The 25,168-nt window shown below is 40.0% G+C and overlaps 1 protein-coding gene across 1 annotated transcript; it reads right to left on the bottom strand.

Annotated features, from left to right (window-relative positions):
* Positions 1-80: 80 nt before the first annotated feature.
* On the bottom strand, positions 81-23,397 carry LOC129763187 (cilia- and flagella-associated protein 36). The gene is made up of 5 exons (XM_055762013.1): positions 23,219-23,397; positions 22,908-23,141; positions 22,393-22,849; positions 22,146-22,314; positions 81-540 (listed from the first exon to the last, which is right to left on the bottom strand). Exons 2-5 carry the CDS (start codon positions 23,008-23,010, stop codon positions 271-273), a joined length of 999 nt encoding a protein of 332 aa, XP_055617988.1. The 5' UTR covers positions 23,011-23,141; positions 23,219-23,397; the 3' UTR covers positions 81-270.
* Between the last annotated feature and the right edge of the window lie 1,771 nt (positions 23,398-25,168).

Raw genomic sequence — 25,168 nt, forward strand, 5'->3', positions numbered from 1 at the left:
ACAGTTTTTCAGGAATTTCGGAATATCACATTCATCTCAATGTAACACATGAACCACATTTATTAATGTTCAAGCCAGTCAAATTCTCTGTGCTCTGAATAAAACAAGTATCATTTCTCCAAGAATAAGTTAAATTTCATGAGCTGTTAGCAATATCAAAACTTATTATCAAGCAATTCTATTAAGTGTGTTACACATACCAACGTCCCGCCTCCGTGAAGTCAACGTAAAGGTATGAAACATCAAGGATTTTCGCATTTTATCCCGCAGTTACTCACGTTCGATGACCTCGTCCCGTAATCGCTGAGCCAACACCTTGCGCAGCTGGAGCGATGATTCTGGTGGTTCCGATAGAACGATGGAACCGTCAACTGTCCCGTTCTCGAGAATTTTCTGAGCCACTTGGGCCGAAGCAGGTCGCTCATTTTTCTTTATGGTTTCATTCAGTTGACGAGCTCGGGCCTGCTTTTTTATCTGGAGGATCTTGTCGCGCTGCGTTCGGAGATATTCCTGGCGTGCGTGCATGTCTTCCGAGTTGATCTGTGTACATTAAACAGAGGTAAAGCACAATGATATTCGCTATGTTTACCCTAAAACGGTAAACATATTTTTTCAGTTTTAGAATATTCATATAATTTTCATTTCTCTCTGATCTATGGGCTGAGACGAACACAACAAAATAAAGACAGCTCGAATAGCATGATCCGTTTTCGAGTTTTGCCCTTCACACCACATTTTGTGATTTATTTTGGGTAGTTTTTGCCATTTTTTGGTATAGTTTTGTGGTTGTTGGATCTTTGAACATTAAACAAACTGTAAACAATTTAGTGGTGCTGTATCGGTAGAATGTACGCAAAGAAGAATTCAGTTTGCTTCTCGCGGAAAAAATATCCGAAGCAAATTGAGGCGATTTCAGGATGCCATCAGGCAAACATTGTTTTTCATTTTTTCGTTGATTGAAGATGCCTCCTGTTTTCATAAAAGAGTGGATTCAAGAAAACTTCGATGAACTCGAGAATATTGTTTTCCAACAAAATGGAGCACCATGTCACACATATAAATGAATCCAAACCTGTCTTGAGAAGAAGTTCTTATTTTGGTCGAAAGATATTTGGCCTCCAAACAGTCCAGGTTTGACCAGATTTGACTATACCAAGCAGATTATTTAATATGGGCAAATGTTGAAGTCACCTCAAATGTCCATTCTTTGAAGGTATCGTACCTAGTATGGCCATAACTTCTGTCAGTGAAGTCGCGATTGCTGTCAACAAAGAAATTTGAAGCGAAAAAACAGGAAGTGGGTTATATCTATGGTATAACCGCAAGGGTGACGTAGGACTATCGTTGATTTAGAGATCATTTGTTTGAAGTTGAATCTAAATCCATCCTGAATGAATGAATAAATAAATATTTGGGTGACTTCAAAAACGAAAGTGTTACTTTGAAGACTCAAGGTTTTATGCATCCAATATTGGATACAAAAAACCTTGTTCTGAAGAATAATCTTCAGAAGCTTTCCTGTTAACTGCACTTGATTGACAAATCACAAAACCAAATGTATGTGGTCGCAGTATTATATGGATAGAAAACATTAAAATAAACTCGCTTGAATGTAATTTTCAATTCCAAGGGGAACTGGCAGATTATTTTTCAGCAACGATCATTTCTTTCCAGGTTTCCTCTCGATAACCAGCAAACGAAAAGAGTTGCGCGCGTGTATGTGTGTGTGTGGCGGCTGCTTCTATGTCTTCCCGAGGAACCGTATTTCGATGCTGATACTCTCTTGGTCACCTTCTCTTCTCCTTCTGATCGATCGGCTTTTCTGCGCTCCCTCACAGTTAAAACAAACTGATTGCATTTCAGGTCAGGTCAAGCCAGGTAATGAATACCTCGATCCCTCGCCGTTCAGCTCGTTCAGTAACGATGTTGTCTTGTCGATGTCCTCAGGCGTCGTGCACAAATTACGTAACGCAAAAATCCGGATTTTCGTAACGCAATTTCCTATCTCTAATAAACAGAAAGTAACGCAACATCTAACCCCTCCCCCCTTATCGCGTTACGTAATTTGTGCACGACGCCTCACGAAAAATGAATGGGTTTCACCACCAGAATATCATTTCAGTATGCTTTTCGTGCGTGATTGAATCGAGAGAAGGTGTGGTTTACGATGGCAATTTGGAAGGCAAACTAGAGGAGAATGAACTCTCTGAGTATGAAAATTTCGGCGACTGAGCAATAATCGATTGAAAATTATATAATTTTGGCGATACGAAACATTTTCCGTTTTTCATGTTATGCATCCATTATTGGATTCGAAAATATCCTACTGATGGGAAAGAATAATCTTCAGAAGCTTTCCAGCTAATTACACTTGATTGAAAAATTACGAAATCAAATGTATTTGGTCGCTGTGTTCGCCATATAATTAGAAAACATTAAAATAAACTCTTTCGCATGGATGTATTCTTCAATTCCCAGGGAACTGGCAGATTATTTTTCAGCAACGATTATATCTTTCCGGAATTTTCTCGATGCTGTATGGCATCCAAACGAAAATTCTCATTTCAGTTTGGCCTGCAAAAAACTTTTCTGAACTCTAATCCATCAAATTTGGAGCCCTGAAAAGGGCCGTTGATTATATGCTAAGCTAATATAGCACCCTCTCCTTGGATTCGACGGGCCAGCTGAATGTCCTTGGGCATGATGTGACGCGTTTTACGTGGATAGCACACAAATTTGTATCTTCGAATAAGCCTCCTGCAGCGTCATAACCGCGGAACTTTGGAAGCGCAAGTCGGTTTTGAAGTCCTGAGCAATTCCACGAACCAAAAGCTGCAAAGGTAGCTTGCGGATCAGCAATTCGGCCGACTTCCGATAGCGATGAATTTCACGCAAAGTTCCCGGTCGATAGCGATGTGGCTTCTTCACCTATCCTGCGGCTGGTGCGCTTCGTGTGCCTTACCACTGAAAGACTAACCTGCTATCTGCTTGGTCCCAAACAAACGAGTCGTCACGGTGCGAGAGTAGAGTAAGAAATGAACGAAAGCAAGGGAAGTGTCATTTTATAAAACATAAAAGAATCGAATGTAAACCCCACCCTCTTTATTGTATAAGCTTACTGTATACTCACGAATATAATAAGGGTGGGATTTAGATTCTATACTTTTATGGTTTATAAAATGACGCTTCCTTTGCTTTCGTTCATTTCTTACTCTACTCTCGCACCGTGAGGACTCGAGCTCGTTAGTCTTTCGCAGACAGCTCGTTAGTCATTCGGTGGTAAGGCACACGAAGTCAGCTCGAATAAGCGCACCAGTAGCAGGATAGGTGGAGAAGCCACATCGCTATCGACCGGGAACTTTGCGTGAAATTCATCGCTATCAGAAGTCGACCGAATTGCTGAACCGCAGCTACCTTTGCAGCATTTGGATCGTGGAATTGCTCAGGACTTCAAAACCGACTTGCGCTTCCAAAGTTCCGCGGCTATGACGCTGCAGGAGGCTTATTCGAAGATACCAATTTGTGTGCTATCCATGCAAAACGCGTCACATCATGCCCAAGGACATCCAGCTGGCCCATCGTATCCGAGGAGAGCGTGCTATATTAGCTTAGCATATAATCAACAGCCCTTTTCAGGGCTCCAAATTTGATGGATTAGAGTTCAGAAAAGTTTTTTACAGGCCTAACTGAAAGGAGCATTTAGCGAAAATCGCGGTGTTGATGATAATTCGATACCGATAGGTGCCGTGGATATGGATTTCATAATGAAGAATATGAAATACATGACATGATGTAGTGAATATATCCGAAGAAATCTCTTTGGTGAAACTGCATTATAAAATTATTTGTGTATCGATAGTCGACTCTAATTTGCGCTGGGTAATTTCCTCGGAGGACTCGATTCCTCCTTTGAACATTAATAATCTCTTTCTGGCAAAACGATGTGGTATGAATCACATTATTTGAATGATAGAATGAAGAAGTTTTCTGCCAATTTCCTTCAACCTCCGAACGTATCTTTCTCCCGTTTGTCGTTTTCGCGTTCGCTAATCCTCTCTCATAACACCCATTTCTAGTTTGAGAAATTGTTGAGTAAACATTGTTTGCCAGTGCGCGTAGAGCGGGAATTCCTAAAGATTCATTGCACCTCTAATAAATTGCCGAAAGACGTGGTCTTACGTTGATCGCATTTGATTGAAAAAATCCAAAACGAAATGTATTTGGTCGCAGCATTATATGAGTAGAAAGCAAATAATCGCTTGAAAATGACTTGATTTTCGCGATGTGAAACATTTTCCGTTTTGCATGTTATGCATCCAATATTGGATACGAAAATTTCCACTGATGAGGAAAAAAATATTCAGAAGCTTTCCTGTTAATTGCGATTGATTGAAAAATAACAAAATGTATTTGGTTGCAGTGTTATATGGATAGAAAACATTAAAATAAACTCTTTCGCATGAATGTATTTTTCAATTCCCAGGGGAACTGGCAGATTATTTTTCAGCAACGATGATAGCAACGAGAATTCTGCGCGTGTATGTGTGTGTGTGTGTGGCGGCTGCTCCGATGTTTCAAGCGGAACCGTGGCATCACTCTCCTCCTGATGGATTCCCTTTTGGCCTTAGGTGCACAAACAGGCTCTTGGTGACACCGTTCATCAGCGTTTTCATGATAAACGAAATTAGCTTCACAACAACAGCGACAACATGCTCCAATCGCTGTTCAATCATAACTGAGTGGGTTTACGAGCGGCGCTCGCTTATATAGCGATTGGTGATTTCAATAGCCTGTTTTGAAAGCAATTTTAAGACTATTGAAACAAGTTTTTGGATCAAAAAGTAACAAGTATATGACGCGTAGACATTTTATCTTTCAAATGAAGTGTTTATCATACCATTTCGTTCAGTTGTTTAAGAGCTATTAACGCTCAAAATCTCGGTCTCCAGCGTAACGCTTTCGTTCTCGAAACATTGGTTTTACACCCCGGTATAGAAATGAAAGACGTAGTCCTACGTCAAAAGTAGTTTGAAGTAGTTTGAAGTAGTTTGAAGATAATAAAAGTAGTAACACTACAGCCGTGAAGTGTGATGTCCCTCCTTCACTCTCACCAAGTTTCACGGTCCCATCAGTATTTATTCGGTATCCTAGCAACCTCGGAGTTCGGTCTGTACGAGAAGCGCCTGGCAACTGTTATGTTATTTCAGTGCAGGAAGGCGGCTAAACAGATTTACGAGCTGCTCAAATCGCTGTCTATCAGTGAACGATACGTGTTCCTTAAGTACCACGACTGATGAGAAAGACCTTTCAGCCATCTTGGCCATCAGCCGCAGTGTGTGTAAACAATCAGCAATATTTTGCAGTATTTTTTGATTTTTGTGTGTGCAATTGTTTTGGTGGCAATAAGACAATTGAAAAGTTGAAGAAGAGAGTAGAACCCTCGTGTTGCTTCAACAGAGGCAGCAGACGCTTCTGTAGACACTTCTTGAGGTAGATATGCCTGTTTGCAGCCCGGTAGCCGCGAACGTCGTGTTGCTTCAACAGAGGCAGCAGACGCTTCTGTAGACACTTCTTGAGGTAGATATGCCTGTTTGCAGCCCGGTAGCCGCGAACGGCGCACTCCGTTTGCTACATGAGCAGATCAAATCATGTATCATGTATTTCTCGGCAAACTTGGGGAATTGCTGCTTCCTTATTTCTTCCGGACTTTCCCACCGTATTTTGGCGTTCGTCACGATTTGGAGCCTTCTGCACTTTGTACGTATGCAGTCCCTCCCGGTTCTTGGCTTTCTGGACGAAAGACAGATTCAACTTTTTGGTCATATCCCTGACCGAAGCAATGGGATTCCGATTAAACGCTTTCACGACACGCTTGTGTTCCTGATCACTAATAAAACGTCCATTCCTACAGCATTTCTCCTTCCGTTCGATGCTCAGAGTTTCGTTTCGATTCCGAGTTATTTTCCGATGTCCTGATGAGAGAGTTAAGGAATTTCCAGGTGCTTGCGCAAAATCAATTCGTGACGTTGCTTTTCGGGTGACGCTCTTTTTCAATTATCGAAAAACTGACAGCGATAAAAATTCAGTGTAAACAATACACTCTATACTACTTCTACCCAACTTTTCAAAAGAAAATACCCAATGGGTAATTTTCTGCAGCGTGTTTTCCGTGATGCAATTTGATGTGGGATACCCTTTAGTGAATCCCATGTTCTTCAGCACTTTGTTCAACCGTTGGTTCCAGCAAACGAGCAGGTTGTAGGTTGGTCTAAATATTAAGGAATCATCTTATCTTTATTGATACTGACAAAACCGTCCGGAAAGTCGTTAACGTCGCGACTGGTGCATACACTCCGAAATTTCCGTTTCTGTTGAGTAAACGGCACACGGTTCACTGGTTTGATATAGGGGAAAACAGGGTAAAACCGACACCCTAAGGATTTCCACATATTTCAAAGACATCCCGTGTATCTTCGATTTCAAATGGTTACAGAAAATTGAAATTTGATAGAATACAAAAATTTATCTTTCAGGTGAAATAAATGGGAGTGCGGGTGAGATCGACACCCTGTCGGGTAAAACCGACACCTTTGAAGAAAAGAATGAAAACATGTTACAATAATTTCAAAATATCAAGAAGCTATCTATATACTATTTGGGCACTTCAAGAGAGGAGAAGGGAGATAGTTGCGTATTGTATGTAATTGAATTCCTAGGATTTTGAATAGTAAAAATCAAACAAGTTCATGTATTTCAACTGTAATTGAACCCCACAACTCTCACCGCTGATGCAGTCACGATTTTCGCTATCTCACTCTACCTACCGTCACCGCATATCTCACTATCCCTCTGCTGTAAAAGTTCATCATCGACATCACGATATGTCAGATGGTGGTAAATTGGTAATTCGCGATGACAGAAAAATAGTGTCGACGTCTGGTGGCGACTTCAAATTAAGGCCATAATTTGGGTCCCAAACTCGTTAGTGTAATCTCTATCAGATCGGAAGACACGAAGCCGGTTTATAAATTTTAAAATTTGAATGAAAATTTTCACTTCATATTATTGAATTACTTGAAACACTTATTTCTGACTTTCATTCAACCATATAGTTATACAATTCCAACATTGTTACTGATTTTTTTCGTTATAATATAAAGTTGTCTTCATAAACAATTTTCCTAAGAAACTTTTTCACCACCTGCAAACAAAAATGTTTTTAATTTAAATAGAATACTAATTTGATATGGAAAAGCTAATTTTCATTCATAATTTTAATTTTGAAAACGTTCATTCCGACTGAAAATCAGCTATTCTTTGACGCTCCCCTAAAATAGTAAACGAACCTCAATGCCGTCAACGCGGATCGCTGTTTTGAAGAAAACGAATACTTTTGACGTTAGAGATGTTGGCACCAAAAACATGGCGGGTGCCATACGGCTGGTTTTACCAGTTGCAGAGCAAGGAAACCAGTTCAACAGATAATTGGCGGTGTGAATAGCTCTACCCCAATACTTCTTGTTCATGACAGCAAATGTTCATTTGTTCACATCATGGCGTCGCGAATAGCATCCGCTCGTGAAATGGCTGAATTGTTCAATTCTCCCGAATCCACGATATGTGATATCCTGAAAGAATTTGGAGAACGCCTGACCATCGACAGAAAATCCGAATATAGTAGAAAAACGGAATGACCTGAATTATAAACTCGTTCGACACGACGAACGACGTAGCCAAAATAGAAGGAGTTTCGTGGGACCAGTGGCGTAGCGTGAGCGGGTGACACCCGGGGCGGGTCACTAGGGGGTCACCCCTCAAAATTTATCTAAACATGAAACGTAAATATTATAATATTAGATAGGACGAACAAGAAATCACAAAATCTTGACGCATTGGTTACTAGAACTTACAGTTATAAAATAAGAGAATAAATAAAATATGGTTTATTTTTGGATGTCGAAATGTGACTCAAATAAATTTTATGAAATAAATATCTTTGGGAGCTGAGACCGACACTGATATTGTACAAGTGCTTCCCGTTAAGTGCGCTTTCTCTCTCTTGTTGCGGGCTCAATGCAGCAATAACGATGCGGGGCTCAACGTGTTAAACTTATCTGCCTCATCGTTGACCGCAAATTTTTCATTAGTTGAACTCTGAAAAGCCTTTCCGCAAGATGCCACAGAAACGTGCACCGATAGGAACAGTTTCCAATTCACTTTAAAATTTGGAACCTATCTATGGAAGTCATGATGAACTGATAAGCATGATAAAAACATCCAATGCAATCTCATTAATGATATCGTTAGAATTAATATCAGCGGCCTTCAAATGTCTACGGAGTCTTGGCATCTCTAGCAAAAGCTGCCTTTCCAAAACTTCGTAGTTGCCAGTTTGTCAAATCGACTTTTTCAGTTCGCTGTCAGGTACTGATAACATGTGTCGAGCTTCAATTGCCTCAAAAATTTCGTCTCCTTCAGGCGATTTGAACCGTTCTCCAACCCCAACATTCCCTCTCTCATCGTTGGGCCGGATCCGGAAGATTTATTTCAGTAGCAAATATTTAACCAATGGATTTAAAAAAACCTTTTGACGTAGGATTACGTCTTTCGGAAACATATTGGGGTACAAATTGAAAATCGAAAATCGACCACATCGTGAAAATTGTCCAATTTCAAACGCTTATTGCTCAGTCATTTCATGATGGATTGATGAAATTTTTGCGGCAATCGATCCATAACAATTTTTTATATTGAAGAAAATTTTTGGTGGAAAAGAATCTGAAAACGAAGCAGAAGCGTGTGATTTTTTTGCGAAGCACTTCGCCTCAGTTTTTCAAACAGTGCCAACGTCCGATAGAGAGGCAGAAAATGCTGCATCAAATGTTCCACAAAATGCAGTAGCTATTGACACGTTCGAAATATCCCCCGCAATAATTATCGAGGCGTCCAAAAAGCTGAAGAGTTCCTATGCTCCTGGTCCAGATGGCATACCCGCTGTTGTTCTTCGTTACTGCGCAAGAGCAATAGCCGAAGTTCTAGCGTTCATATTCAATCGTTCATTCGAGAGAGGAGAGTTTCCTGTGTGTTGGAAAACGTCTTATATGTTTCCTGTGCACAAAAGTGGCGATCGACGTGATGTTAAAAATTATCGTGGGATAACCAGCCTCTCTGCAGCATCTAAACTTTTTGAAATAATAGTCAGCGATCAAATTCTACGAGCCACGAAGACGCATATTTCATCTGATCAACATGGATTCATCTCTGGCAGGTCCGTAACTACCAATTTGCTGGATTTAACTACCACCTGTTTGGTGGCGATGGAAAGGAAAGCCCAGGTTGATGTTATTTACACGGATCTAAAAGCAGCATTTGATCTCATAGATCACAAAATTTTACTCTGCAAACTATGCCGATTGGGAGCCTCTCACAGACTAGTATCATGGCTTTCATCATACTTAATTGGCAGAACGCTGCACGTTAAGCACGGAACATGCATGTCATCACCGTTCACTAATACGACCGGTGTCCCTCAAGGAAGCAACCTGGGACCGCTACTGTTCGTGATATTTTTCAATGATGCTGCGTCTTCACTTGGTCATAGATGTAAACTTGTATATGCCGATGACCTAAAGATCTATGTTGTGGTGAGCTGTGTCCAAGATTGTCTTCATCTACAAAATTTGCTGAATACGTTTGTTCATTGGTGTCGTAAGAATAAACTTGTCATCAGCATCGCGAAATGTCATGTTATGACCTTCCATCGTTCTTTGGACCCGATCATTTTCAATTACCAGATTGATAATACGATTCTTAACAGAATGCTTCAGGTGACGGATCTTGGTGTTGTATTGGACTCGAAGTTTTCTTTCAACTCACATTATGCATCAATAATTTCGAAAGCGAATCGTCAACTCGGCTTCATCTCGAAAATTGCAAAGGATTTTACAGACCCACACTGCATGAAGGTGTTATATTGCTCCATCGTACGACCAATTCTGGAAAATGCTTCAGTTGTATGGGCACCAAACGATGTAACGTGGAATCTAAGGATCGAGCGAGTCCAAAAAAGGTTCATACGTATGGCGCTGCGAAATCTACCATGGCGCGATCCTTTGAACCTTCCAGCGTATCCAGATCGATGTCAACTGCTTGGTCTTGAAACGCTCGAACGGAGACGCAAGACACAACAGGCTCTTTATGTTTGCAAACTACTCGTCGGAGAAGTTGATTGCCCTCATCTTCTATCGCTGCTTAACTTTCGTGCATCAAGCAGGATGCTGAGACAGCGGTCCCTGATGCAACCGAGTTTCCATCGTACTCATTACGGATATAATCAACCTATAAGTGCAATGGTTCGTGTGTTTGCATCTATCGAATCCGCGTTCGATTTTAATATCTCCACAAATGAATTTCTACGTAGAATAAGAAGATTAAACTTTAGTTGAGTGACGGGTGTTTATTAAGACAATTTATGTCAGATAAACTTAATTTGTAAACAATAAACAATAAACAATATATGTCGTGAAACTAACTATCGAACTATTGAAAGATCTCCTATCCTAGCGGAGATACCCATTTCTGATTGGTCGAAAATGACGACACATGCGGCGGGTCCCTAAGGTTAAGCGCAAATTGAGAAGCGTATAGCGCTTGTGAGCTAGCACAAGACGACCAACACGACTCATGTGTACCACAAACGTAGCGTGGCGGTGCGCATATTGAGTCGCAGTTTGCTGTGGATTACGTGCCACTCGCATACAATTTCTGATTCACACAGAGTTGCGCGATATATTTATTTACTAACACAACTACCCGACCGGCACAACCATACAGTGCCAGACTCACGGCGCTATATGATTGTTCACCACCACAACCATCACAGCCGGCACGACAAGCACGAAAAACTGTGGTTCAGCCACAACGTCACGCGAGTCGTCTCTCACGAGCGCTGCGCCATCTCGGGTCTCCTCGCCAATTTGCGCCGTTCTATCTGTTTTCATTAGCCACAAAAACAAGCACTATATCGCGCCAAATTACTCGCGCTATACGCTTCTCAATTTGCGCCTGGCCTAACAGAGACATCAAAACCAAGCTGCCTGGGGAAAATCGACATTGTAAATACATGAAAGTAGGGGGAACTTTTGCTCCCACTGAAATGTGTTCCCTAACAGAGACATCAAAACCAGGCTGCCTGGGGAAAATCGCCATTGTAAATACATTAATTAGGGGGAGGTTTTGTTCCTACCGAAATGTATTCCCTAACAGAGATATAAACAAACCAAGGTGCCCGGGGGAAATCGGCATTGCAAATATATGCAAGTCGGGGGCATTTTAAGGCATTTTGCAAGTAAGGTGGGTAATACGATGAATGCTGGTAAATAAAATTTAAATTTGGAACTTTAATGTCGGTTGCTTCGTGAAATTTCATATCAATGACCGATCGTGTATTGTGAAAAATTTAGCACAAGACTTGAAATACCCTTCTGAATCATATTTCGGAAGCTTAAGTCATATGATGCAGCAATCAGGTCTAAACTTTATGCACTGATAATATTTGGTTGATATTTTTAATAAATTAGTTCAATATGCTTATAAGCTTTCTACTTTGGTACCTATTTGATTGAAAACGTAAAAAAATCATCGAATAAAATGCTTTTCAAATGAAGCGAATAAAAATCAAACTTCGGACACTAAATCAAATTTCGGATAGATTGAATTCAAATTTCGGACACTTTATTTTGTATTTTTTTGAACGAAAATTACATTACACTTGATTATATTTTATAGTCAACTGCGAAACACTTACCAAGCAATCACAGTAAACTGTTAACGATTATGAAACACGGGAGAAATTTAAATATTTATGAACGGGTAAATTCTACGTGCTCCCGTTTGCTTAACATCAAACACGAACGATAGTGAGTAGTGTTGATAGATAGAGTTGTTGATGTTCCCGCTCGAGAATGGGTCGTTTGGTTTAAGCTGTCTGTTTTTTTGTGTTCATTTTCTTCCAAGGAGAGTTTATACGGCGAGGAAAACTGGAAAAGTGAAGAAATACAGGCATACCTGTTTTTGTGCGGTCCCTTTTCGCGTGATTCCTCGTTTGCGCGACTCTTTTTGTGCGATTTTATTATGACATCGGGTCTTGAATCACACAAACTAATCGCACAAATAATAATATCGCACCTAAACAGTCACACAAATGAGTAATCGCACAAAAAGCAACCGCACAAAAACAGGTTTTCCTGTATTAGAAAAACAGGAAGTGGGTTATATCTATGGTATAACCGCAAGGGTGACGTAGGATTATCGTTGATTTAGAGATCATTTGTTTGAAGTTGAATCTAAATCCATTCTGAATGAATGAATAAATGAATATTTGGGAGACTTCGAAAACGAGAGCGTTACGTTGGAGGCACAAGGTTTTATGCATCCAATATAGGATACGAAAAACCTTGTTCTGAAGAATAATCTTCAGAAGCTAACCTGCTAACTGTACTTGATTGACAAATCACAAACCCAAATGTATTATATGGATATTTTATGGGTAGAAACATCAAAATAAACTCTTTCACATGAATGTAATTTTAAATTCCCAGAGGAACTGGCAGATTATTTTCAGTAACGATTACATATTTCCACATTTTCCTCGATACTGGAAGCCCACTAGTGGTTAATACTAACTCGATAACCACCTGTTAATAGTACTTGATTGAAAAATATTTGGTCACAGTGTTACATGGATAGAAAACATTCAAATAAACTCTTTCACATGAATGTATTTTTAAATTCCCAGAGGAACTGGCTGATTATTCCCAGCAATGATTAGATCTTTCCGGAACTTTCTCGATGCTGAATGGCATCCAAACGGAAGGAAGGAAGGTATTGTATTATAGAGACTTTAAACTTTTTCAGTTCATTCGTCTCTAGCCTTGAGAAAGGCCCTTTGAAAACTCTACTCTACTCTACTCCAGCACTACCACCTCCACCCTCTTGCCTTGAGAAAGGCACTCGATCCCTCGCCGTCCAGCTCGTCCAGCAACGATGATGCCCAGTCGGTGTCCACACAAAGAATGTCCAAACGGAAAGAATTCTGCGCGTGTATGTGTCGATCCTTCGCCGTCCACCTCCTCCAGCACGTTAGGCAACGATGTTGTCTTGTCGATGTCCTCACGAAAAATGAATGTGTCTCACCACCAGAATATCGCTTAAGTATGCTTTTTGTGTGTGATTGAATCGAGAGAAGGTGTGGTTTACGATGGCAATTTGGTAGGCAAACTAGAGGGGAATGAACTCTCTGAGCTCGGAACTTTCGGCGACAGAGCAAGAATCGATTGCGGGCGCATACAATATTGGATACGGAAATATCCTACTGATGGGGAAAAATAACCTTCAGAAGCTATCCTGTTAATTGCGCATGATTGAAAAATCACAAAACCAAATGTATTTGGTCACAGTGTTACATGGATAGAAAACATCCAAATAAACTCTCTCACATGAATGTATTTTTAAATTCCCAGAGGAACTGGCAGATTATTTTCAGTAACGATTAGATATTTCCACATTTTCCTCGATACTGGAAGCCCACCAGTGGTTAATACTAATTCGATAACCACCTGTTAATAGCACTTGATTGAAACATATTTGGTCACAGTGTTACATGGATAGAAAACATTAAAATAAACTCTTTCACATGAATGTAATTTTAAATTCCCAGAGGAACTGGCAGATTATTTTCAGTAACGATTAGATATTTCCATATTTTCCTCGATACTGGAAGCCCACCAGTGGTTTATGCTAACTCGATAACCATCTGTTAATAGTACTTGATTGAAACATATTTGGTCACAGTGTTACATGGATAGAAAACATTCAAATAGACTCTTTCACATGAATGTATTTTTAAATTCCCAGAGGAACTGGTAGATTATTTTCCGGATCTTTCTCGATGCTGAATGGCATCCAAACGGAAAGAATTTCGCGCGTGTATGTGTGTGTGTGTGTGTGTGTGTGTGTGTGTGTGTAGCGGCTGCTTCGAGATCTTCCCGGGGAACCGTTTGTGGCATCACTCTCCTCCTGATGGATTCATGTCTAGCCTAAGGTGCACAAACAGGCTCTTGGTGACACCGTTCATCAGCGCTTTCATGATAAACGAAGAGCTTCACCACAACAGCGACAACATGCTCCAATCGCTGTTCAATTAGTACTGAGTGGATTTCCAAGTGGCGCTCGCTTATATACCGATTGGTATTATATTGGTGATTTCAATAGCCTGTTTTGAAATCAATTTTAAGACTATTGAACCAAGTTTTTGGATCAAAAAGTTACAAGTCTATAACGCGTAGACATTTTATCTTTCGAATGAAGTGTTTATCATACCATTTCGTTCAGTTGTTTAGGAGCTATTAACGCTCAAAATCTCGGTCTCCGGCGTAACGCTTTCGTTTTCGAAACTTTGATTTTACACCCCGGTATAGAAATGAAAGTCGTAGTCCTACGTCAAAAATGATTTCCCATACATATATTTCCCTACATATAGTATTAGTTGTTGTTAGTCCAATTGAAATTCGCATTGGGTTGAATAAACAGTAACATGTTTTTAACTGATAAGAAAAATTGATAATTGTGTTCGGTATTGGTAATTATTTTATATTACATTGGTGAGTTTTTTTTCTTTATTTCATCCATACATAACACAGGAGGCATCTCGTCTAGGATCACAGAGGGCGGTTTTCATCATATATCGTTCCGTTTCGGTATCTTTTATCTGATACGCACCATCCAACGATTGTTTACCATCCTTCTGCCATCATCACTCGGTTGTAAACACTGGTGGAACAAACAAAACCCAACAACCAAACAAAACGGCCCTTTTTAGGTCCACCAAATCATTATCAAAGACTTTAACGATCTAATTCTTCAAACATATCCGAAATCAACAGATAGCCTAACGGAATCCTACGTCAACTATGCAGCCGTGTCTCGGATACAACCTTCCTGTTACTTTTTAATGGCCATTTCGAGTAGACTGTTTCTTCCAACAGCGAGAAGAATTACCAGTGCATTGAGTATGTTCACAACGTTGCTCAGAGATCATCCTTTGGTTTGTAAATTTTCTGCGCTAGATCTACTTCATGCGGTACAACGCGTCAGAAGTACAGATAACACAGAAGTATTAAATCATAAACTTCTGGTATGAGGAACCGTACACTTGATCCAGTATTTGAGTCGTACAGTACTCCAGTGGCTGTGATCACCCCATAAATTGGTTTCACAGCAGTATAATGAGCACTCCATTGAGTTTGCGACAATCTTTTAACAACGCACCTATGTGGCTCAGAAACATTTCTCAGCGATCAGCTGAAGATGCGAAAAACAAGTGAACAGATTAAACAGCTCTAATAATGTAACACACTGTAGATTCTTAGCGAAAACATGTTGTCCTCATAAGCCCAAAGAGTTGTCTACAAACCCACGGCATGACACGGCTTTCTTGTTTTGCTTTCCCAACAAAAACTGAACTCCTTTATTTAATCCTGACAAGGTTGGTGTGGTCGATAGCCTGTGAACGGGACTTCATGAAAACTAAACCCAGGCCTTCCAGTTGTTGAAGGATGTCGTTATCCAAATCTGCAGATTTTCCCACCCAAAACGGAAAACAAGGAAATTATTACGCACTGCGATGATCGTACGGGTTTTGTTTCTCCGTTGTTACAATCTGTGACTGAAATTAAATTTCAAGAAGCTATCGCTATGTATAATGATTCAAATAGTTTGCTTTCGAACCAGTTTTGAACTATTGACAATAAGTAAAAAAAACCTCTCGTGTAGATCTTTTATCTTTCGAATAACGTTATTTTCATACCACTTCGTTTATCCGATAGAGTGATATTAACGCTCAAAGCTTTGACTCCGAACGTAACCTCCTCTTCTCGAGACTTTGAATTTACACCCCAGTACAGAATGAAAGATGTGCTCCCTTGGCCGAGTGGTTAGCGTCATAACTAACATGCCGGGTGTTCGGGTTCGATTCCCGTTCTAGTCGGGGGAATTTTTCGTCAAAAAAATTTCCTCCGACTTGCACTGTGATCACGCGTATTCTAGAACTTGCCACTCAGAATGCATTCAAGGCGTGTTATTTGGCATAGAAAACTCAACTAAGTACTAATAGAAATTACGCAAGTAATACTACGTTGAGACGGCGAAGTTCCTCTAGGAACGTTAGTGCCATTGAAGAAGACAGAATGAAAGATGTAGTATGACAAAATAATGAACATAAAAAAACCAAGAAAGATTCTATAACATGCACTTTTCCATACTGACTTATTTTGTTAGATAATACCATAGGTAATAACCGGTTACCTTCATTCAAAATAACGATTTTTTGACGTAGGACTACGTCTTTCATTTCTATACCGGGGTGTAAAATCAAAGTTTCGAAAACGAAAGCGTTACGCCGGAGACCGAGATTTTGAGCGTTAATAGCTCCTAAACAACTGAACGAAATGGTATGATAAACACTTCATTCGAAAGATAAAATGTCTACGCGTTATATACTTGTTACTTTTTGATCCAAAAACTTGTTTCAATAGTCTTAAAATTGCTTTCAAAACAGGCTATTGAAATCACCAATCGGTATATAAGCGAGCGGCGCTCGGAAATCCACTCAGTTCTAATTGAACAGCGATTGGAGCATGTTGTCGCTGTTGCGGTGAAGCTCTTTATTTATCATGAAAGCGCGGATGAACGGTGTCACCAAGAGCCTGTTTGTGCACCCTAGGCCAAAAGGGAATCTATCAGGAGGAGAGTGATGCCACAAACGGTTCCCTGGGAAGACATCGCTACACACACATACACGCGCGGCTATTAACAGGTAGTTATCGAGTTGGCATTAACCACTGGTGGGCTTCCAGTATCGAGGAAAATGTGGAAATATCTAATCGTTACTGAAAATAATCTGCCAGTTCCTTTGGGAATTTTCAAAATATATTCATGTTAAAAAGTTTATTTGAATGTTTTCTTTCCATGTAACACTGTGATCAAATACATTTGGTTTTGTGGTTTTTCAATCAATCGCAATTAGCTTCAGAAGATTATTCTTCCCCATCAGTAGGATATTTCCGTATCCAATATTGTATGCGCCCGCAATCGATTATTGCTCAGTCGCCGAAAGTTCCGAGCTCAGAGAGTTCATTCCCCTCTAGTTTGCCTTCCAAATTGCCATCGTAAACTACACCTTCTCTCGATTCAATCACACACAAAAAGCATACTTAAGCGATATTCTGGTGGTGAGACACATTCATTTTTCGTGAGGACATCGACAAGACAACAACGTGCTGGAGGAGGTGGACGGCGAAGGATCGACACATACACGCGCAGAACTCTTTCCGTTAGGATGCCATTCAGCATCGAAAGTTCCGGAAAGATCTAATCATTGCTGGAAAAATAAAATAATGTTTCAATCAAGTGCTATTAACAGGTGGTTATCGAGTTGGCATTAACCACTGGTGGGCTTCCAGTATCGAGGAAAATGTGGAAATATCTAATCGTTACTGAAAATAATCTGCCAGTTCCTTTGGGAATTTTCAAAATATATTCATGTGAAAGAGTTTAATTGAATGTTTTCTATCCATGTAACACTGTGACCAAATATGTTTCAATCAAGTGCTATTAACAGGTGGTTATCGAGTTGGTATTAACCACTGGTGGGCTTCCAGTATCGAGGAAACTGTGGAAATAACTAATCGTTACTGAAAATAATCTGCCAGTTCCTCTGGGAATTTTCAAAATATATTCATGTGAAACAGTTTAATTGAATGTTTTCTATCCATGTTGCACTGTGGCCAAATATTTTTCAATCAAGTACTATTAACAGGTGGTTATCGAGTTAGTATTAACCACTGGTGGGCTTCCAGTATCGAGGAAAATGTGGAAATATCTAATCGTTGCTGGAAAATAATCTGCCAGTTCCCCTTGGAATTGAAAATTACATTCAAGCGAAAGAGTTTATTTTAATGTTTTCTATCCATAAAATATCCATATAATACATTTGGGTTTGTGATTTGTCAATCAAGTACAGTTAGCAGGTTAACTTCTGAAGATTATTCTTCAGAACAAGGTTTTTCGTATCCTATATTGGATGCATAAAACCTTGTGCCTCCAACGTAACGCTCTCGTTTTCGAAGTCCCCCAAATATTCATTTATTCATTCATTCAGAATGGATTTAGATTCAACTTCAAACAAATGATCTCTAAATCAACGATAGTCCTACGTCACCCTTGCGGTTATACCATAGATATAACCCACTTCCTGTTTTTCAATATAATATACTTGTCATGGACATGGGTGCCACCCTTCTAAGGGTGACACCGGGGAAGACCGCCCCCTCCTCCCCCCCCCCTACACTACGCCACTGCGCAGGACTGTTTCTTGAAGTTTCGAGGTACATGTTGTACCGGATCGTAACGTGAAACAAAATCTGGAGACAAAGCTGACGAAATACAATTGTGGCATAATGGCCGTTTTCGGACGAATTCGTGGACAATAATGTTATACCATGTTCAGTCGGTAGAGTGCCTCGGAAGACCGGAAAAAGAGGTCGAAGTTCCCGAAGACGTTTGGCAGGCGATCTGCAAAGCTGAAGGAGTGTCACAGAAAAAGTTTTTCTGAAGCAGCATGTGGTTGATTGTCTTCTCTGACCCGGCTTGGCAATCTGTCAATTTTGAAAATTATACTACTCAGTAGTACAATTAGCGATGTCCGTTCGATTAATCGAATACTGGCTACAAAAACCGCACTGCGATGATCGTACGGGTTTTGTTTCTTCGAATTTTGAATAGATTAACCGAGGCAAATTATTGGTTTGCTTCAATTTTAGATTGCGCAGCAATCGTTCGATTTATAATCGGTGTTTGTAATCAAAATTCAAATAATCGATAACCGAACGGATATCGCTAGGTACAACTACGTAATTCACTAAGACGCGACGCGAGACAAGACAAACACTTATTGTTCTTACTATTTCAACGGTTTAAAAATTACCTGAAATGTCGACCGGTTTCGGGCGCGATGCTGCCCATCTACGGGACAATGTCTGACTGATCACTTGTTGTCTTGGTGCGTGTTGTGTAAAGGGTGTGTCACATCAAATTGCATCACGGAAAAAACGCTGTAGAAATTCGCCCAGTAGACCGATCCTTTTGAAAATTTTAGACAGTAAAATAAAAACTATTAAACAACTTTTGGCATTTTCTTTTTATTCATACTTCGAGCCCAAGCCCGTATGCTCGCACCTTCCTCTTTACCCCGTCCATAAGGTTCTGTACAACGTCAGGTTGTAGTTTTTTTTAAAAGAAATCCATTTTCTCTTGAAGTCCGCCTCCGATTTGACAACTTTTGGGTTCTTCCGGAGGGCCTGCTTCATAATCGCCCAATATTTCTCTATTGGGCGAAACTCCGGCGCGTTGGGCGGGTTCATTTCCTTTGGCACGAAGGTGACCCCGTTGGCTTCGTACCACTCCAACACGTCCTTTGAATAGTGGCACGAAGCGAGATCCGGCCAGAAGATGGTCGGGCCCTCGTGCTGCTTCAATAGTGGTAGTAAGCGCTTCTGTAGGCACTCCTTAAGGTAAACCTGCCCGTTTACCGTGCCGGTCATCACGAAGGGGGCGCTCCGTTTTCCGCAAGAGCAGATCGCTTGCCACACCATGTACTTTTTGGCAAACTTGGATAGTTTCTGCTTGCGAATCTCCTCCGGAACGCTGAATTTGTCCTCTGCGGAGAAGAACAACAGGCCCGGCAGCTGACGAAAGTCCGCTTTGACGTAGGTTTCGTCGTCCATTACCAGGCAATGCGGCTTCGTCAGCATTTCGGTGTACAGCTTCCGGGCTCGCGTCTTCCCAACCATGTTTTGCCTTTCGTCGCGGTTAGGAGCCTTATGAACCTTGTATGTACGCAGGCCCTCCCGCTGCTTGGTCCGCTGGACGAATGAACTTGACAAATTCAGCTTATTGGCGGCATCCCGGACCGAACTTCTCGGATCACGTCTAAACTGCTTAACTACGCGCTTGTGATCTTTTTCATTGACGGAGCATCCATTTTTGCCGTTCTTCACCTTCCGGTCGATGGTTAGGTTCTCGAAGTATCGTTTTAGTACTCTGCTGACCGTGGATTGGACGATTCCCAGCATCTTACCGATGTCCCGATGCGACAACTCCGGATTCTCGAAATGAGTGCACAGGATTAATTCACGGCGCTCTTTTTCGTTCGACGACATTTTTCCAAATTTACGAAAAATTGACAGTGAAGCATGGCCAACGTGATCTATACACTCTTATCTGATTATAAGCGAAAGCTGAAGATATAATTCCTAAAAATTAAATTTCTACAGCGTTTTTTCCGTGATGCAATTTGATGTGACACACCCTTTAGTCGTCCGAAGGTTGAAGAGTTAAGTTACTGAATTCTCAGCTACGTTAAGTTGCGCAAACATGATGTGGGAGGATCATCTTCATTCATCAGCGGCTTCTGGAAGTTGCTGATGAACATTGATTCCCATGCGTTAAGTTGTGTTGACTTTTGGGCGTATTTTATCAGCTTTGCTTTCGTCCAATCGATGTTGTGGTCAAGGTTGGTGGTCTTAGTGAATGTCGTGAAGTTCTTACGTTGCACAACAAATCAAAATAAAAAGTGCACAACTACGTCACTGGTGTTCCCAAGCAGTAGAGTCCGGTCTATACCCAGGATCCCAGGCCGAATGAGGAATACAGATCGATTATGAAGGGCAAATCAAAGAAAAAGAAAGGAACTGCAAGCGACGAGATGTATTTCAAGCGGAAATGGCTGCCTGTCTGGCAAAGGACGATGGGCCGTGATCGGGGAAAAGTTCGAGCAATGGACTAAGTTAGAAGTAAGACTAAAAAAATGGTCTTACAACAAGCATAAAAGTCAGTAATCTATGCCCGATACATTGAAAATGAAACGCGTAGTTCTACTCTAATAGAATTTATGAGTCCAATATTTCCCAGTTCGACCTTCAATACTATGTTGAGAAGGAGATTTTCCTCTATGAAAGTTATAGTCATATAAGGAGAACATCTAATATGGATAGCATGGGAAAAAAACGTGACATTTACTTAACATATTGAGCCCCACATTGTTCTCGCTATGCTGCGCTTTCCATTCAGCCCGCATCAAGAACATTTGCACAATATCAAGGTCGGACCCCGCTCCCATAGATATTTATTGTCCATAATTGAAATAGTCAGAAGTTCGACTAGAAAGTAGTCACATATCGTGAAACATCAGCCCCTAGGGACCGACACGAGGCTCAACATGTTAATCAAGTTATTATCAAAATTCTGTTCAAAAATTGTGTTCTGTTTATCGACAAAATTAATCATTCATTCGTCTAAAATATAAGGTCACCGTATCTACGATCAAGCAACGAACTCGCGAGCTTGCCAGTCGTGATCTTCAAATAATTTCATTTTAAATTGTTTTATAAAGAAGTTATTTGCGTTGTGCGCTTACAATCCGTGCAGCTCCAACTACAAGACATGCATCTCTTTAACAAATGCTTGTTTATAAACTACTGGAAGGCAACGTCGAGTATCCTGAACTCGCCTAAAAATCAGTCGAGTCACTGATCTATATCTTTGTCCACATAACAGTTTAAATTTATAATACGTTTTTGTAATAGGCTAACGCTGTGCGTGACTCCACAATGTTCTAAGATGTCTCTGATATATAAATTGTATTAAACATTTTTTGGCGAAAAAAAACAATTAGACATTGTTTAACTGTTCGAATCAAATCATTTATCGACAATGAATGAATTATAGTTTTTGCACTATCAAATGACAGATAACAAAAAGTGATTTGTTTTTCAGACACTGGCTTTTTTCCCTTATCGTGTGAACAAAAACCAACAAAAACAAATCAACATCATAATATCGAGTTGGACATTTTATATAAATTATAAAATAAATTTCTTATTCAATCAAGTTTACAATAAAGGTAGAACAGTAAAATTTCAAATAACATTCCTAAAATATAAATGCGAATGACAAACCGAAATAACATCGTGAGTTTGCCAAATACCTCAAAGCTTGTTCTCAAAACTCAATCAGATATATACTTTTACCTTATCCTGATCGAAGAACAAATTGAGCCTCTGAAATTTATCGCCAGTATCCACGACAGCTTCATCCACGGTTGCAATTGGCAACGCTTCGATTGCAGGGTTCTCCTTGACCTCGTCTTCCACAGATTTGATAATATCCTTTTCAATTTCCACATCAGTTATTGACTCACTACAAAATAAGATTGAAGAAACGAAATATAATTGTGTTAAAAAATATATATATTCCTCATCAATGTGAAACACCTACTTCGTATTCTCCACATCGACTGCAATAACTTCCTGTTCCTCGTCAACATTGCTAGGCTGCTGCGTATTTCCTTCAGCCTTATCGGACGATCCACCCAGCGATGCCTGTCTTCGCTCAATCAAATCCAACGCTTGCAGTTGAATTTCGACATTGCGCTGCGTCATCAAGCGTATGAAGATCCGAATATCGTTGGCAGCCCAAATCTGCTGAAACAGCCCTTGATGAAAGGAGAAAGTGTTCCTTCCTTTAGCATGCTCGCCTTCGGCAGGATTATCGGAAGCCTGCGACATCACCGCGGTATTACGACCCTCCAAGCAAGCGAACTCAAACTGTTCCGGCGTAATTTGCATTTCCTCCATAAACGAGCCAAGCATGTAATCCACTAAATTCTTGTACTCGTCGTGTACCTTCCGAAACTCGGGGTTGTCTTCCTCAAGTTTGATGTTGGGATCAAAAACTGTAGTAATTGCGATATTTTAAATTCAAACTTAAAACGAAGCGACATGAAGTCATACTTATCGACTTATCTTCGATGAAGGTTTGCAAAGGTGCATTCCAAACGGGACCATGCAGAAAACAAACCAACGAATCAAACACCCAAGAATTATCTTCAGCCATGATCAGTTTTTTCGAGCTCAAGTATAAAATTAAGAAAATTATTATACTGAATACAGCAACTTCACAAACCACTTTTGACCAAATCCTTTCGCAATCTAAATCCTTCGCTGACTGCGTGCGTTAACGAAACACTGCAAGGCATGTGTTTATTGCACCTGGTCTCTATAGCAACGTCTGATGAATATAATGCGGAATGGACTGTGCTTACCTGTGCGCTTTGTTTCCCTCCGGTAGGGAAAATAATTAACGCTTGCATAACTCAGAATACCATATTTAGTTTGTCGTGAGAACTAATTTAATTCAAAACAAAAGGGGACATTCATTTCCAATGCTAGCCGAACCGGAGAAACCCTGTCCAAAACTTGTACAACTGAATCGGTTAGTTAACGGTGTGTCTCATTCACTATCTTAACTCACATGAACAATCAATATTTGGTGAAATGGTGGTGCAAGTTATTTTTTTTTTAATTATAACATGTTAATGTAATAAAAACATTAAAAAAAAAGTTACCACATTTTGTTCATTATATTTCATGTTTAATTAAAATTCATGCGAAATGTAAAGGATTAAACGCTGGAAGAACAAACCCGTTCCGTTATCAATAACTCGAAGTAGTATTTACTGAACATTCCATAGACGCATAATTCAGCAAAGATTCTTAAGATATCTACGACCTGGCTCGAATTTTCAAAGTACAAAACTGTTAAAAATATGAAAATGTGGAAACAAACAACGTCCAGCGGAACAACACTAAACATTGATCATTGTACGAGCTCTGTATAAAAAGTATTTGGCATAGAGCAGAGATATCATGTTTAGTATCCAATCGTACTTGTTAGTAGGGCTAGTGGGGACAAATTGGCCACCTGCTTGTTTGGTAGTGTAACTATTGGCTTATAGATGCATTGATGATAGTCACCTTATGTTTGAAGAATTTAATGACTTTTGAGTCACCCTGTACTTCAGTAGAGCTGTCGCATTTAAAAATATAAATAAAAACAGAAAATTCTCTCTAAGGAAATTCTCGTGAAATTTAGTTTATTCAATCTGATATGTTGGATAAATCATCAGTTTGGACGACTATTCACATATTCTAGGAGAGGTGAACAGACATTTTTTTGATCTCAGCGATTAATTAGCATAGAAATTACTTTGATGCTTGGGGGCAAAGCGGTCATAGGTGAATAACGACTTACAATGTTCTGTTTACTAAAGCTGACATACCTCATCACGTTCTCCACTTGAAGATGTCTTTTTGTAGCTTTGACCCAGGAAAAATATGCCACTCCAAATAAATCAAGACTCATCATGCGGAACGTTATGTGTTTCTTATTACGTTTTTTATGCATGAGAAAATTTAAATTAAGACTCTAGGTGAATAGGCCAAGCTTATTTCATACATGTGCCTACTGTATCAAATATGATTTAAACAAATTTGGATGAAAAAACGCATAAATCTCATTCAGCTTGTATATCCCATGTAGCTTGATATGTGCGAGTGACCACTTTACCTCCAAGTAAAAAAAAAGTTCGATTTTTCAACTTTTTTCTAATGATGTGAAATGTACTATTTTGATTTTTTATACACTCTGTCCAACTTCTATAAGACCAGGTGATGATCTTGCTGCTTTGTGCCATTGTAGCCAAACAATGCTTCAACTTATATTCTAGTGTATTGGTATTGGTGACTACCATACACTGCATGATTTTCATGTGTGTGTATGCAAGCGCTGAGCGCAAACGAATGTTTTCGTATTTTTCAACTGTCAAGTTTCTATAAGACCAGTTACATTCTCCGTTGTTGTAGTTGTTTTGATCAATCAATCTTGAAAATACCGAAGGGAAAAGTGCTCACGGAGGAAGAAGAAAGACAAATCGATGTATTTCACCAAGAAAATGTTGATATCGAAGAAATTGCTCGTCGGATTGGGCGATCCCAGTAGTGCTCAATTATTTGGCGAATCCTAAGAAGGAGAGAGCTCCACGTAAATCGAAGCTCTCTGACCGGGATAAGCGAGAAGTAGTACAGCTTCGAATACCTCAAAATCGCTTATGCAAATAAAGCAATATTTCAACTTCTCTTCTACTCGGGTGACAATTCGTCAAATTTTGGTAAAACATCCTCACATAAAGAGGGTTTAAAAGGTTAAAGCTCCT

The sequence above is a fragment of the Toxorhynchites rutilus genome, chromosome 1 (assembly GCF_029784135.1).
Source record: "Toxorhynchites rutilus septentrionalis strain SRP chromosome 1, ASM2978413v1, whole genome shotgun sequence".
NCBI lineage: Eukaryota > Metazoa > Arthropoda > Insecta > Diptera > Culicidae > Toxorhynchites > Toxorhynchites rutilus.